Genomic DNA, 16,466 nt, shown 5'->3' with positions numbered 1-16,466 from the left:
CTATGGTTTTTTCTCGGGCAGAAATTGCAATACTAATTTAATGGGGAAGATGGAGAGCGGTGGGAGTGGAGGGCTGGTGTTGGAATGTGTGTATATAAATTAAATGGGCTCTTCCGGCAATTTGTGACCTGTCAAGTCCGACGTCATACACATAAACACACACAGAAACACACAGACACCACAAGCACAGCAGGCTATTTGTATACCCAGCCCCCCACAGTGGGCCTCCTAAAGACATCTCCATCTTCCCTGCTGTCAGAGGACATAATACTCAGAAGACGCAAACACACACAGTCACACACACAAATACACATTACCCCACCACACAAAACAAAGACCCTCTGCATACATTCAGTGGTGAAAAAAATACATTTATTGATAGTTAATGAGGAATGTAGAAAAGTGATGGAGACTGCTGCTTTGCGCGTACACACACACAAACACACACACACACACACACACACACACACACACACACTCTGCCTTTCTCACGTGTCGTCTTACCACAACAGATATTGTACACACAACACAACACAGATCCAGAGACATTAGATCTGTTGCCTCTAAGAAGCTGAGCTTACAGCAGTAATGCAGGCCTGAGTGGGTTGCCAGATTTCCTCACATTTACACACTGTCACAGACTCATAAAACCAATGAAGAGGTTGCAAGGAATCCAGTCACGCCGTACGTAGTGTCCCCTAATTCTCCCGAAACACTGCGCTGAAATGAGGGAAGTTGAAGGGAAGTGAACATAGCCACAGCTACGACGCATTGTTTTTTTTTCCTGGTTTTATTTAGGAGCTGACAAAATACAAATGTACTGTAAAACAAATGGGTGACAACAGATTTGGCATCCAGACTGCCATTGCTTGTGACTGATCCATAAGCCATGCAAAGTTGAATACTTGTTTTTCTGTCCAAAGATGAAAGTGAGTAAGTAAGAAAACCCTTTCAAAAAACTAGCAAGACACAGCAGGCTTTAAGAACATGAGCAGAAGACCATTTTTAAATTCACATTAAAGGAGCAAACTCCAGCTCGCTGCACGTTTCCTCGAATGCGGCTGATAATTTCCTAAACCCCACCCCTCGCTGTGAGGAGCAGTCGGACCCCATGCTGTGATCAATTTCTGCATTTGAATCATCTTGTTGGATTGATAAATTTGTCTGAGATTTTTACCCCAGTTTCTCAGAAGTGAAAGGAGAGAGCGGACTGATATGAATCAGTGAAACAAGTATTCAAACTTGCCTTAAATGAAACAGTGAAGAGCTTCACACCGCTGTCGTTGCTCCTTTAATCCACAGCACTGGACCTCCACTTCACCGTTGCGAACAACTTGTCACAGTGTATTTACACAAACTCATACCTGCACTGACAGAGATGCATAAGAGAAGTCTAAACTCAGATACTGAGCAATAACCAAAAAGAGGCATATCAATTTTCATATTAAAATTCATAGATTTCCATACATAGATCTGTTTTATTTCCATGGCATTGGGCAGACTCTCCTATCCAGAATGACTTACAATTAAATCATATAACAAAGGCAGGCCAATGCAGCTTTAAGGGTCTTGCCCAAGGATAGTTACTGATATTGTATGGTGCTTCTGATTAAACTGGAAATCAAACCTGAGCCTTCTGTGTAGGTTTCTCTCTCTACAAAATATTATCCACATTGTTGCAAATATTTTCAGTAAATGTCTTTTTTTTTCTGTATTTTCATTTAAAGGAAGAGTAGGTAGTTTTTTTTTTTACTTTAAAATAACAGCTTCATAATCATCTTGATGCTTTAAAGAGCTGTAATAGGGAGAATACAGCCTCGGAGGTTGGTATTCCAGGCTCAGCACTTCAGAAACTGCACTATGTAATTTCAGAGGACACACACTGCAACTTTAGGGTGAGCACAGAAGCATAAATACCAAAGCTTACCTAGTGTTCCTTTAAACAAATTTTTAAAGTATCACTAGGTAAGGTTTATTATTTTTGCTCCTGGGCTCTCTCCACATTTCATTTATTCATTCATTCATTGTCTGTAACCATTTATCCAGTTCAAGTTCGCATTGGGTCTGGCGGGAACACACCCTGGAGGGGCTTCTCTCTACATTGGCAGATTGTAATTCATGGTTTCCTACCCTCCTCCAGAAGTTACATAGTCCAATTTCTGCAGTGCTACACCTAGAGTAGCAACAGCAGAGGTTCTGATCTCCCTATTACAGATCAGCGAAACATCACAATGATTTTGAAGCTGTAATTTTGAGATAATATATTACCCAGTGTTATTTTAATAGGTCCAAATTGCTAACTCCTCAAGACTGACAGCCTATAGAAGAAACATGGTGGATGGTGGCAAAACAAAATCACAGACCAGGCTTGTAAAAAAAAAAAAAAGTTTTCTTCTGTTCTCTGATAAACGCTGTCACCTCCCATACATCAGCTTCATGAAAAGAACTCTCCGAATATAGCATCCATCTGAATAAACGCAGAACTCAAGTTTCTAGCTGTGAATTGACACCGAGCACGTGCAGTATGCTCACTGTGGCTCATTCTCGTTTCATGTGTGATGGATTGGACATGGCATTTGGTCACCTACAAAGCACACATGGCATACAGTCACATACAGATAGGACCCAAGCACTGCATGGCAGTCTTAAATGGCCTAAATAGATGTGGGAATAAAAAAAACTAATAAAAAAAAAAGCTGAAAAAGGGTCAAATGCTCACCAATTTTCGTCCTCGATACGTAGTGATGGCTTATCTAATAGAAGTGAACAGGTCATATTATGTGTGTTTTTCCTCTCAGCAGTGACTAGTTTCACCCGCCTGCTACCGCTGACTGATGAGTGATGGACCACAGTTATGTAATGATGTTAATTGTCCTTCTAGCACCAGAGGTTAACACAATAAGACTGTTGAACAAACGTCTCCATGATGAGAGGATGGTGATTCACCATAGAAACAGCATCATTTAATACAGATCATCTGCAGTAAAACAACCAGACAGGATCTCTGTTTTCTTTTAGTTTGCACACCTATAGAGGCAGAAGAAAAGCAGTTTTTTTTCATTTGTTTGTTTGTATATTACTAAGATTCAGCTGTTCACAGTATATAGTAAGCATGTTTGTTAAAATCGTGGAACCACGGATGAGTTAAAATTGCTGGTGATGTTCTCATTTCGCACTTGGACACTTGGGACTATAAGGAATTCATTTTATGAGTTGGACATTTTGGGGAACGGTCAATAACATGGTATTTCAATAACTTAGATCTTATTAGAGCATAACCTAACATCTTATGAAATATTTCTTTTCACCAACATTAAACTGATTGCATTTGCATTAAGACAAACGTACGTACGGTACATTCAAGTACACACGCACCTACATACACACATACACACGCACTGTGATAACCTTTGTTATCTTGTAATGATGCCATTACCTCTGTGGAAAAAAGGTAAAATGGGAAAACAGGATGAGACCTCAATTTGGCAGCCAAGGTTTTTCTCCATGAGTTAGATCCATTTGGGCAATCTTGAGAGTGTACAGTTAGCAATGAAAGAGAGAAAAAGGGAATGAAAAGAGAGACTTCAAACCAAACCAGAAACAGATGAAGCTCTAGAATAACCGATTCCTTTGTTTTAAATCCTAGAGGCGGTGGTTAGGTCAGCGTGAGGTCGAGCCCTTTGAACTACACAGTAGTTTCGTTCCTCCAGGGTCCTGTGCGTATATTCCCTGTGCTATCTGAGGGGTACAGAAGCCCCTCGTGCACGCTCCCCTTCAGAAGGCCATTCTGGCTGGGCAGGCTCTGGGGGAAGGACTGTCTGCGGGGATGGAGCTCTATGTGGCTGTGATGTGATGCCGCTGGTTGCTCATCCTCCACCACTTTCCCGCAGCTGCAGAGGAAGTTTCCGGCCTCTGCACTTTCTGCTTGGCACAGGGGGGCAGGTAAAAGCTCCGATTTGGTGCAGCAGAGGTGCCGGTGGCAGAGGGGCGTAGCGTGGCACACTTGGGCCTCGTGGTGCAGGCAGGCGTGGTGGTGGTGGTGGTGATGGTGGTGACCACTGTCCTGGGATGACAGGTGGCAGATGTGACCCTGGCGTTCGCAGGTGCTGTGTGGACTGTCAGTGTGAGAGCTGTGTACGCTGCCCCCATCCACGCTGGCCGGGATGTGAAAGGCCAGCTCTCCTTGACGCCCCCCTGGACGCCCCTTAGTCCTAGTGCCCTTAGGGCAGCGGTGCAGCCGCAGGGCGGGCCGGTAGCCCTCGGTGTCACCGTGAAGCAGCAAATGAGGTGCAGGACACTCCTCTTCCAAAAGCTGCTGGGTGTGCACAGCAGCACAGCAGGGGGACACCGGAGTCAGGCAGGTGACGTGATTCTGCGCACTCGGCCCACCCAGCTTGCAGAGGCTGTGCGAGTGGGAGTGGCTGAGGATGGACTTCCCAGGACAGGGGGAGTCCATGTGGCAGTGGGCATGGCCATGCCCATGCGTGTCCCCGTTCACGTTGACCTTGCGCACATGAGCATGTGCGTGACCCTGGCAGCTGTTGCTGCGGCGACCAGGGCAGCAGGCGCACCAGCAGTGCCAGACGTCATCGCGCTTGGCGCAGTGGTGGATCAGCACAAAGAGGCCCAGTGTAACCGAGAAGGCGCCATACAGACAGCTAAAGATCATGTCCAGAAAGTGACCCTGCGACACGGCCAGAGCACCAAATGTCCATGTGGCCAGGAACAGGAACAGGGTGAAAGCAGCAGTGCGCAGCTGAGCCTTGAATGAGTGCTCATTAGCCAGTAGAGATGGGTTAATCAGTCCCGGGCAGCCACCATGGCAGCGACCCCCGTCACCTCCTGCTACCCCAGGCTCCCCCTGATGGTGACAGTGAGCCACATCTGCAGTGGACAGCCTCTGCTGCTCTTCTGAAATCGCCTTCAGCTCGTACTTCCTCTCTGGGTGACGCCGCAGCTGGACGAAAGTGCACAGAAAGTAGATGCAAGTGACCAGGACGATGAAGGCCACAGGGCCATAAAAGGCCCCTAAGCTGGGCTCCCATGCCATCCAGCAACTGCAACACAAACATACTAAAATTATCCGCACTGCTCAAGCACACAAGCAGCTGCAGTACTAAGCATAAAACGTCCCAAAATCCTCGTTGAGTCAGAAATGGCTCCCTATAAAATACAGATCTGTCTGAACTCATGCGCTGCTAAGCTGTGTTCAGTCCCAAAAGACAACAACACCTGAATACACGATGCATAAACAATGCTTGACATTACCGCAGCTGTCGTTGTGGTTTCCAAAGCTTTAGAGACAGTATTTTGTGACATCACTGGCTACATTTTGGGGGGGGTGGGGGGGGGGGGGTATTGCAGTGGAAAGGGATCCAGGTACCAGGGACCAAAGCTAGTAGAGCCGAGTAGAGTAGGCACCATGCAGTGATAAAAGCTCCATTAATGACTACAGCTCAACCCACTGCTGGCTGGATGCTATTGGTTGGCAGTTACCAAGTAAGTGCAGAGAGATGCTGTTACTGTATCATTTATTTAACTTTATATTATAACTAATTTAATTTGCAAATAACAAATAATTTGAATATTACTCATGACTCTGGCTCAGATATCCCCAACCTGCCTTGACCTAAGACCTACATCTTATTTCTTTCATTTTTGTTTTCTTGGCCCTGCAATATTTAACCCATGTTAACTGCCATGTCTACAAAGCTGTAAATACAAACATCTGTAAATGCAAACATAAGACTGCTAAATTGTACATCAGTATTTGTACGTGTTACCTTTTTCCTGATATAAACAGTGCATTTCAACATGTGATCGGACACAGAGTGTTTACTTACTATGGAGTTTGCTCTCCGCTGCCATAGTTTTCGATGTTGATGGCAGCAGTGATGCCACAGATAATGAAGGGAATTCCACCACCGACTAAATAAAACCTGCAGAGACAAACACACACACAGTCATATGTCAAAAGAAGCGATGCTATCACAGTGCGGATATATTACACCAACAGACGAGGTATTTGCAGCAGCTGTTGCGCTGTAGAAATGTCAGAGAATGAGGACTCACACGACATACTAAGCTATCGGGAAAATACCGCCCTCTCCACTTCGATTTTTATTGAATCTAATGATTAATTATGCACAGGTTATAAATTGTGATAACAATTTCATTAGCACAGATTGTTTTTAATGCATGCTAATGCTCTGAATCACCTCCTGTTCCAAGCATCTTCCCTTGGGTCACTCTTTCCCTTGGAGATGCACTTACAATTATAAATGAGAAAGATAAAACCTCTCATTTCACTGGACTCTCTCCCACATCTATATTTCACGTCTTTAAATATCCCTTCTTTTCTTATTTTGTTTCCCATCCTTTTTCGTTTGTCCAAATTTTTCAGCTTATTCTTGTATTTTAAAATGCCCTCTCTCTCTCTCTCTCTCTCTCTCTCTCTCTCTCTCTCTCTCTCTCTCTTTCAAAAGTCAGTGATGTGTGATTTAGGGAGTGGCCTTCCATTAACATAACTGTCACACTTTGAAACATTGTCACTTTTCTCAGATTACCAGATTTAGTCCTCAACACTCACATCAGCATTCACCATGCATAAATATACAGTATATCACATCATATATCCATGATACAACATACATATATCCTTCAGCATTAACAGTGCCATCACAAATGTGCAAGTCAACTGTACCATGGCCTTTTATTACCCCCCTATACTATAACAGATGCTGGGTTTTAAACTGTGCGTTTGTAACAAGAATGGTCCTTCTCCTCATTTGCTCAGATGAGCTTCTTCCCATGATTTCCAGAAAAAATACCAATTTTTAAATTGTCGGACCACAGGACACTTTTCCACTTTGCCTCAGTCTATGTTAAATGAGCTTAGGCACAGAAAAGGCGAGTGGTGTTTCTGGATCCTGTTTACATATGATTCCTCTTTTGCATAACAGAAATTTAACTTGCATTTGTGGATGTTGTGGCAACGTGGGTTTTGGGAAGTGTTTCTGAGCCCCTGCAGTGACTTCAACTATATACATGTGTCTGTTTTATTCAGGTGGGTTCGATTCCCGCTCCGGGTGACTGTCTGTGAGGAGTTGGTGTGTTCTCCCCATGTCCGCGTGGGTTTCCTCCGGGTGCTCCGGTTTCCTCCCACAGTCCAAAAACACACGTTGCAGGTGGATTGGCGACTCGAAAGTGTCCGTAGGTATGAGTGTGTGAGTGAATGTGTGTGTGTCTGTGTTGCCCTGTGAAGGACTGGCGTCCCCTCCAGGGTGTATTCCCGCCTTGCGCCCAATGATTCCAGGTAGGCTCTGGACCCCCCGCGACCCTAAATTGGATAAGCGGTTACAGATAATGGATGGATGGATGGATGGATGGATGTTTTATTCAGTGACACCAGAGGTCCTGAAGATTACAGCCAGATTGCAGGCCTTGGACTCTTCACAAAGGGGTGAACGCATCTTTACTACTGAAAGCTTCTTTGAGATGTTCTTTCTAAACACAATCATGTCACTGACCTGTTGCCAAAGAACCTACCAACTTTATTTATTTTTTGGTAGCAACATTTACCAGTCTTTTGCTGCCCCATGGCACTTTTTCTGAAAAGAGTTGCTGGCATCAAATTTAAATAGGGCAAAAAATATAAAATAATAATAATAATAATAATAATAATAAAAAAAAATAAACAAAAACAATAATGTTTTTCATTTCCAACATTTATAATATCATCTGTGTACTATTTCCAAGTAAATACATGGTTTAAATGATTTGCACATCATTGCATTCTTTTATTATTTATGTTTGCAGTGTCCGAACTTTTCTGAAAATGGGGTTTGTAAATGACTTTTGACCTTAACATATACAAAAAGATTCAAAAGCACACAGGCATCTGCAGGCACACACCTGCCCTGTGTGCCAGCTTCTGTTTTGATGATCCTTGGTCCTTTATTTGTGGACTTCAAACAGCCTTTTCACTCAGATCATCTTTTCACTGCATCTTTTCAGCACGTCCCTTTTTTCATTTTTCTCCATTCAAATAGCTCACAAAATGGCAGACCAGAGGCAAAGCAGCTTTTCAGCTGAAGTTCAAGCACAACAATCATCTGATATAAATAGACAGCGAGTGAGCACACCCCAAGAACCTCCTTGGCCAGAAAACACACACACACAGATGTTACACATATTCTACACACACAGCGTTTAGGGCCAGTGTCTGTGGATGAACAACATTTGCCTGACGACTGGGACAGAGGTTTCCTCTGTGAGCTGATCTCTATCAAAGGTCCATTCTGAAGTGGCATTGTGCTGCTGAAATTCCTACCACAGATAATTAGCACATAAAGGATAGTGTGCTGGAGGAAGCTAGTGACCTAGTGAGAGGGCACTGTGATAAGGCTGATTTTGTTGGCAGGCCAATAAGCTGCTCTGTCAGAGGCTTTTCTTTAAGAGTATGTGTGTGAGTGGCTTCTGAGTGTGTGTGTGTGTGTGTGTGTGTGTGTGTGTGTGTGTGTGTGTGTGCGTGTGCGGTGAAGGAAATTGATTTGTCTCCAGCTGCTGGGCCTCAGCGGTGGGGTCCTGTGACAGGCAGCATTAGAGTCAATCACAGAGGATCAGCCCAGCACCATCGTCAGCACATTATCTGCTTTTAGAAATGCCCCGTACAAACACATTCACACAAGGCTTTGTTTTTATACAGTGTCAGGACATGGGAGAGAATGACCAAATTTTTTTTAGACATTTGTTCATCCATTATTCACCCCCTTTGCTGCCTGTATCTTGTTTTTTCTACGAAGGCATTAAACTACAAGTTGGAACACAAGTCTGTAGCCTTATAATCAGTGAAATAAGCTGTTTTACACAGCACCCATAAATACAGATGTTAAGTTGCATATAAACTGCTTTTCTAATGTTCTTAGGTAAGCAAGATATACAACCCAGTGCTAAAGGTCATATACAGGACTGTAACCCCTCCTCAGCATTTCTCTGAGGCAGTGGAATTGTGCTCTCTGGAGTGATGGAGCACCTTTGGGATGAGTTGGAGTGGTCTTTGTGATCCACACCAAATCATCCAACATGAGTAGCAAAACGTTACTGCAGCAAAGGGGGATGTTGGTGAATTAGAAAAAAGGTCTGTATGTTTTTAGACATAGAGTCTAAGTCTGGGAAAGATCCAGTTCCAGTCCAATGTACTTGTGCGGTGACTTGACCCAACATTTTAATTGTGTAACAAATATCTAAAATCAATTTTTTAACCAGTCAGGAAAAAGAAAAGGTTTTGCTCTTCTTGGGAAAAATATTTTTTACACCTGAAAAAGACCTGTAGTCTGTTGCACCAACTGAAGGTAAGTTCAATCGTAACATAGTTTGAACGTAAACTGATGCTATATTCAAAATTCAAGCTACTAGATTTTAACAGTTTGCACCAAGTAACAGTGTCAACGTAGTTTAAATAGAAAAAAATGTAGACTTATCCTAGAGCAGGTGGACGTTCTGCCATAAGAAATCTGTTTAAATGAAGAGAAATGTTTAATGTGCTCTCTCTGTGTCATTGGACTGTGTGTAATTCTCAGCTCAGCTTGAGAGCAATGGAAACTACTCTCAAATTCAAATAGCAATTTCGTTAGCCGACCTTCATTGACAAAGTGTCGTTAAAATGTTGAAATGTGTAGGAGAATCACGATTAAAACATCAATAATTCCAAGAAGCAGCAGCAGACCAAAAACACACAGAGACAGACACTTTATTTGACAAAAAAAGTTTTTTTTGTAATAAAAAATGCATGTTAAATGGGGCTTTACTGATTGGCTGCAGAGAGTCAAAATGCCATTTTCTGTGGCAATGTTGGTCTTGGCATCATTTAACCACTGCTCGTGTCTGTGGTGCAGCCCTAATTCTGTGTGTCGCTGGTTTTAAACTAATTGCTGCCAATGCAAGGTTTCGGATGGTCTTCACACTGAAATATACACATGAGCCCAACACACTGTATACTAGGCTTTGAGATGCATATGAGTGGTCATGTTGGGACATGTTGGGAAGGTCATCTGTACGATAGCAACTTTGGAATAGTCATAAATCCTGTATAATTTTAGACAGGCTTTGTACAAGCCTAAATATTTTAGACAAAATACATAGCCTGTCTAATATTATGGATATCGATGTGATTAGTCAACGTCTCAAACAGCGATTTGCCTTGAGGTGCAGAACATCTTAGTTTGATGAGAGAAGGCATGCTATTTTAATGAGAAAAACTTCTTTTTTTTTGTTAGAGTTTCTCCGATAAAGGTCTTTCAACTGGGACACTGGGTCTCATTAAAAAGATGAGCAATGAGATTAGAGGCGCCCTAGCATGAACCCCTCATTTTACTGGAAAACGACATGAAAACATTTCCCCCTTAAATATTATGCGTAATTTATTCTTTATTCTTAGAAACATACAGTTGCTCTCACAGTGTCTGTTGGTAGATACATTTCTTTGTGTATGAAAAATGTGTGCAGACACTGGGTCTCACGTTTTTTTTTTCAATCTGGTGTACATCTGCACAGTCTGCTGAGCCAGCTGCAGATGGTGACATGATGTAAGTCAGTCAATACAAGGGTTTTGCTGAACATGTGGAAGCAATGATTACTTCTTCAATTATTATCTGTGAACCACAGATTTATTTATCTATTTAGGGTCAATGCAATAATGTATTGATACATAATTTATTTTAGTGGTATTTGTAATTTCAAAGATCATTTAAATTTGAAATGTAAGCTCATCTAACTAAATTTTAATCATTTTAGACTGTTTCTATAGTCCATTCGTTATTTTAACACTGCATGAATGACAATTGGCATTGTGTAACAGCAATACATTGTATTTAAAAACTAAATTAAATTACTCACAATACTTACATTAAAAAATGACAAATCAATCACGGTGACACTTGACTGACCTGTAATAGGGAGAATAGAGCCTCTGTCCTTGCTACTTCAGGCTCAGCACTGCAGTAACTTTTGGAGGAGTCTAGTAAACAACCACCCTCCCACCTCCCGTCCCCCTAGATTTCAGGACAGTGCTGTAAAAGTGAATTACACTCTTAGCACTGTTCTACCACTGTTCTTTTACAGCTAGAACTAAAGATGTGTTGGATCCTCTGCACGAACTGAGACGTTTCTGGAGCTGTGTTTAGCACGACACAAGGCACATTGGCTACTTTTCTCTGTTGTTCATGATTTCATCAGGACAGCTCATAACTTTTACACGTGTACTATATCTCATGGTGAACCAAACGTGCTGTAAACAAAGAATATTGGTGCTTAAACAAAGACTATTGGTGCTTAAACAAAGACTATTGGTGCTTTTCCACCGCATAGGTTCAGCTCTACACGGCTCGGCTCGGCACGGCACACTTAAAGCTTATCGCTTTTCCACTGGCAGGGCTCTCCCGCGAAATGGAGCAAGTGACGTCGAAAAACCCTGTCTCTTACAGGAATCACTCGCTTTAAAAACCACAACAACGGCAGTGGTAAAGTTAGGTAGGCGCAGTTTACTCATTGTGTATTCGCGTGTTGTTTTAGTTTTTCAACTGAACACGGCTCCGCGCCCCAGTTCTCACAGATCAGTTTTACTTTTGCATGTTTGGCTTTCACTGGAAATGTTCATTGATCATCGGCCCAGGAGCATATTAACCTCTTCAAAACACCTCAAGGTAATGTTACGAGCTGTCATTGTGAGTTCGATAAAAATAAATATGAAAGCTGTAACTTAAGGGATTTTACAAGCAACAGTTTGTGCTGGATTTGAATGAGCTCTGCATTTCATGGTGATTGGCATGGCTCTGGGCAATCAGGGCTCTGCATGGTTACCATTTAGTACCTACTCTGCACGGTTGGAACACAGAGCGAGCTGGGACTGAAAACCTACCCGGTTCCAAGGGCCAGGCACCAGATTTGGCCAATGGAATAGCAAAAGAGCTGTGCTGAATTGTGTAGAGTCATGTAGGTTCCATGCAGTGGAAAAGTGCCATATGACCCTTTCATGTCTCTGTCCGTTTATCTACAACCCTGGCACTGTGTTCAGCCACAGTGAGGTTGAAGGTTCCAATACTAGCACTATCTGCAACAGTAGGGGAAGCCTAGGATAAAAATAAAAATATTACCTAGTGTTCTTTAAAGAGCCTCCTAAAATAAACGCAAAAAAAAAATGAAATTAATAAAAAGAAATGATATAAAACACACACACACATCAACTTTGTATCTCCAAAAGCCTTTTTAAATCCCAATGTCAAACCAAATAATAATTTTAATAATTTTAGATGGTTTCTTTTAGTTCATTTTTTATTTTTACACCACATGGTTTTATAAAGCGCTATCTGCTACCTGCTAACTGTAGGGGGAGCCCAGGAGCAAAAGTAACAAATCTTACCTAGTGTTCCTTTAAAGAGCTTCCTAAAATACCTCAGTTAGCCCTGTGCTCTATGAGGTGCTGGAAGGGTTGCCAGGTAACAATCAGCATGGTAAAATATTACCTCTAATATCTGGGCTTATATCCCCACAGGACTCAGAGCTGAAGGGACTGCTATTAACTGCCCTGCCCACTTATAACACTGGGGTTACATCTAGCACTTGACTGACCTACTTCCAAAGGCAAGTGAAAAAAAAGAAATTAAAGGAACCTAGAAATCATTTGACCCAGTAGCTCCTCAAAAGGCAGTCCACACTGTCGTAAATAGAGAAACAAGGCCGGAACTACAATACAGATGATAATGATATCACCACATTAACCCGAACAAAAGATAACACTGCTGGAACAGCTCTGCTTTAGTTAACAAGCATTCAGGTGAAAAAAAAAAAATAGCGGCGACTCAGGATTACAATTTGCTCTCTGCACATTTTCTCCACGGGTGGCTAAATCGCATTCTCAATTCTACCTCTCTGCAAGGGAAACAGAAATACCATGTATCTCATTAGCATAACATCAATAGCAGGTCAATGGGAAGGTTAAAATCAACATCCCTCGTACACAACATTAAAGAGACAAACACCCCTAAACACCTACTGCTTTCAGATCAGCAGAACATGGGTCTGAACATGGGTCTAAAATACCCATTCAGCTCTGCCCATGTTCTTTTTTTTTATGCAAAGGACCTCATGGAACTGGCCAGTAACTCACTCATTCACACATCCATTAACTCACAGATTCATTCACTTGACATTGTGTCCTTGGTAATCAAAATAATTTCAAACAAGGTCATGTAAACTTGCATACAGTAGGCTAAAGAGAGGCAGAACATCTAATATAATGTGTGTATATTTGTATAGTTGTGCACAAAAATTAGGACAAAATGGTCCAAACCTGTTAATTTTTGTCATTTTTTTCTATGTTAAGTAAAGTATACTTCATCTTCATCTGCATGCACCAATACTACATTAAAGCAGTAGTCCTTAAGATTATTTTAAATTGACAGCAGCAGTTTTTTGTGTGGGGAGTTGACAAAATATTATGAAAACCATCAATGTGCTGATGCAATCATCCATGAAAAAACTAATTTATTGATTCTAAAAACAGCGAGGTCTGGTAGATTTTCACTGGAGTTTCTCTGGCCACATCACATATTTATGTACTTGTGTCACAGCCTTGACCAATCCAACACCTTTTGGTGTTACCTGAGCAACTGCAGTGTTGCTAATGGTGCTACATTTATGTGCTACTGTGAACATAGAGATATTAGAATGGCAAATTCATACACACATTATTCATTCATTCATTATCTGTAAGCGCTTATCCAGTTCAGGGTTGCGGTGTGTCCAGAGCCTACCTGGAATCATTGGGCGCAAGGCGGGAATACACCCTGGAGGGGGCACCAGTCCTTCACAGGGCAACACAGACACACACACAATTACTCACACACTCACACTTTTGAGTTGCCAATCCACCTACCAATGTGTGTTTTTGGAGTGTGGGAGGAAACCCACATGGACACAGGGAGAACACACCAAACTCCTCACAGACAGTCACCCGGAGTGGGAATCAAACCCTCAACCTCCACGTCCCTGGAGCTGTGTGACTGCGACACTACCTGCTGCGCCACCGTGCCGCCCATACACACATTATTAGACCCAAAAGAGAATGTGACCGAGTTTTATTGGCCGATTATTGGCCATGATGTGAAAGCTTCGTAAGTAAGATATACTATTTTAATGATTAGCTACCAGAACAGGCAGCAAGGCTATCATTACTGTGGATTTTTATTTGTTGTAATGTAATGTACCTGCATTACACTGAATTACCTGAAAATCCGTCTGTTAGCTCACTAACACTGTTTTTTTGAATCTTATATAAAAAAAAATAAAATAAAAAATTCTCTGAGTATTTTAAGTGCTATCCTGCTGCCATTTTGTAAACGAAACATTTACAACCACATAACATATTAGACATATGCTAAACAGCTGCACATGGTTTTTAGTTTAGCTCTCTATACTTTAACAGTGTTTCATCATATATAAACAAAATGATAAGTTTAAGTATATACCGTGTTTAGTTCAGGTTTCTATTTAAGTGGTTGTAAATGTTTTGTTTACAAAATGGCAGCAGGATAGCACCTGAAATACTCTGAGAATAATAACTAGCTATAATTTTTTGTTTTTGTTTGTTTTTATATGAGGCACAAAAACAGTGTTAGTGAGCTCAACAGACTAATTTTTAGGTAATTTAGTGTAATTAGGTAAAGCAAAATTCAGGTAACTGCATGAAAGTAAACCAAATCTAAACGACTGTAGTTACAAAAACAAACAAGTTTCTGTGGTAATTCAGTGATTCATCCACTTACAAACGTATCATACCACGGTAAAAGACGTAGAGCTTCTGAGCGTAAACAAACCAGAGAGAATCGTAAGAGGAAAGTCGTCTTCCACAGGCAACTACACATTCTCACTGGAGAGGTCTTTAAATCCCCAAATCCCCAAAATTAAGGATTATTGCTTTAACATATTGGTATATTGGTCTGGTTTATTAAATATTCATGTAGTGTAATTTGTGTATGTGAGTGTCTAACCTCAGCATGGGGGATCTGCTTGGGTGAGGAGGTGTGTCTCCATCCTGAGGCTGGTGGGGTTTCTTGGTCACCTGTTTGTAGATGTTCCGGGCTGTGAATCCCAACCAGAGCATAGTGGACAGAGATGAGTAATGAAGTACTACTCCAACCTGGAAAATGAACAAAAACATCCACATTGGTCAGACATTAGGAGTCGTTCATAGTATTTTTGCTATTTGGTCATATAATAGTAATATTTGCTATCACAGTACTTAATTATAATAGTAAAATGCCACTGCTTTTAACCCCCCTTCACATTAGGCCTATAAAAGCTACTCTACCTGTTCCAGCAAAACAGGGGCATTTCAGGAAGGAAAAAAGGCATATAATTTACTATGATGTCATGTACATCATATATATCATATATGCTGCTTAAAATTTCAGCACCCTCAATTTAAAATGGCGCATATTTATTAAAGATATGACAGTATGTCATCCCTTATTTTCCTGCTTAAAAATACCTGGCCAAATCGAACGCTCTCTGATACGCTTTTCCCACTCAAGGAGACTGCCTTGAGTAAGAAGGCATTTTACATTCCCCTCACACAAGCCTGCTCTTATCTCAACAGTCTGTCTGAGGAACTGCAAACTGAGAGAGGATGCACAGCAACACGAGAGAGAGCACTTCTTCCATATTTACACAAATACGGCTAATCTCATTCTACTATTCAGAACCTTTGTTGAGAGAGAGAGAGAGAGAGAGAGAGCGAGAGAGAGACTTGAAATAATCAGGGTGCTTGTATAATAGCGGTGATAGTAAACAGACGTCCAAATCTTTCAATGCTTCTAGAAGCTACATCACAGAATGATACTATATAGAATGACTTTTCTGATCCTGACGTATAGTTAAAACATTGATTTTGCATTAGCTTCTGGTCTAATATATATTTTTAAATATGTGAACTTGAAATATGAAATGGATTATGACAGTGGTTCCCAAATTTTTCTGCAATGGCCCTTACTGTAGATGAGTATATTACTAAGTCCCTCATTTTGACACAAACACACAGGTCTTTCTAAACATTTTAATTAGTTTTAAACACTGTAATTAGTATAAAACTACAGCTTGAAATCACAAATCACCTTTACAATAGAATTATTACAAGTGACGTGTATTATGTATTTCATTTGCCTTGATGCAGCCCCCCTGCAATACCTCTGACCACCACTTTGGTTGATGTTGATGATGATGAATCTACTAGTGGTGTAGCTGTATATTGAGACTGTTTTATAGCAAAAATATATCCCCAAAAGGGTCCCCCCCCAGTAAATCAGATTACTATTTCAAGTACTGGAAAGGAAAAGGAAGGCAGTATATATTTCACCGTGAGGAAGCATTTCACATTAAACCGTTTCATGGTTACATTCCCATTACATTCC

General features: G+C 41.4%; 1 protein-coding gene across 4 annotated transcripts in view; it reads right to left on the bottom strand.

Moving 5' to 3' along the window:
* Positions 1–723: 723 nt before the first annotated feature.
* LOC136706058 (adhesion G protein-coupled receptor A3) overlaps positions 724–16,466 on the bottom strand; it is a 251,218-nt gene continuing 235,475 nt past the window's right edge. For 2 of the 4 annotated variants that reach the window (XM_066679962.1, XM_066679961.1), the window contains 3 exons: positions 15,048–15,196; positions 5,844–5,939; positions 724–5,057 (listed from right to left, as the gene is read on the bottom strand). In XM_066679962.1, the coding sequence (XP_066536059.1) occupies positions 3,686–5,057; positions 5,844–5,939; positions 15,048–15,196 (1,617 nt within the window). In that variant the 3' untranslated portion in view covers positions 724–3,685. The remainder of the gene's footprint in view (positions 5,058–5,843; positions 5,940–15,047; positions 15,197–16,466) is intronic. The other 2 variants (XR_010804108.1, XR_010804107.1) reach the window with 2 other exon arrangements.

The sequence above is a fragment of the Hoplias malabaricus genome, chromosome 8 (genome assembly GCF_029633855.1).
Source record: "Hoplias malabaricus isolate fHopMal1 chromosome 8, fHopMal1.hap1, whole genome shotgun sequence".
In the NCBI taxonomy this organism is placed as follows: domain Eukaryota; kingdom Metazoa; phylum Chordata; class Actinopteri; order Characiformes; family Erythrinidae; genus Hoplias; species Hoplias malabaricus.
Note: the sequence above shows the minus strand (reverse complement) of the source record. Positions and strands in the feature narration are given on the sequence as shown.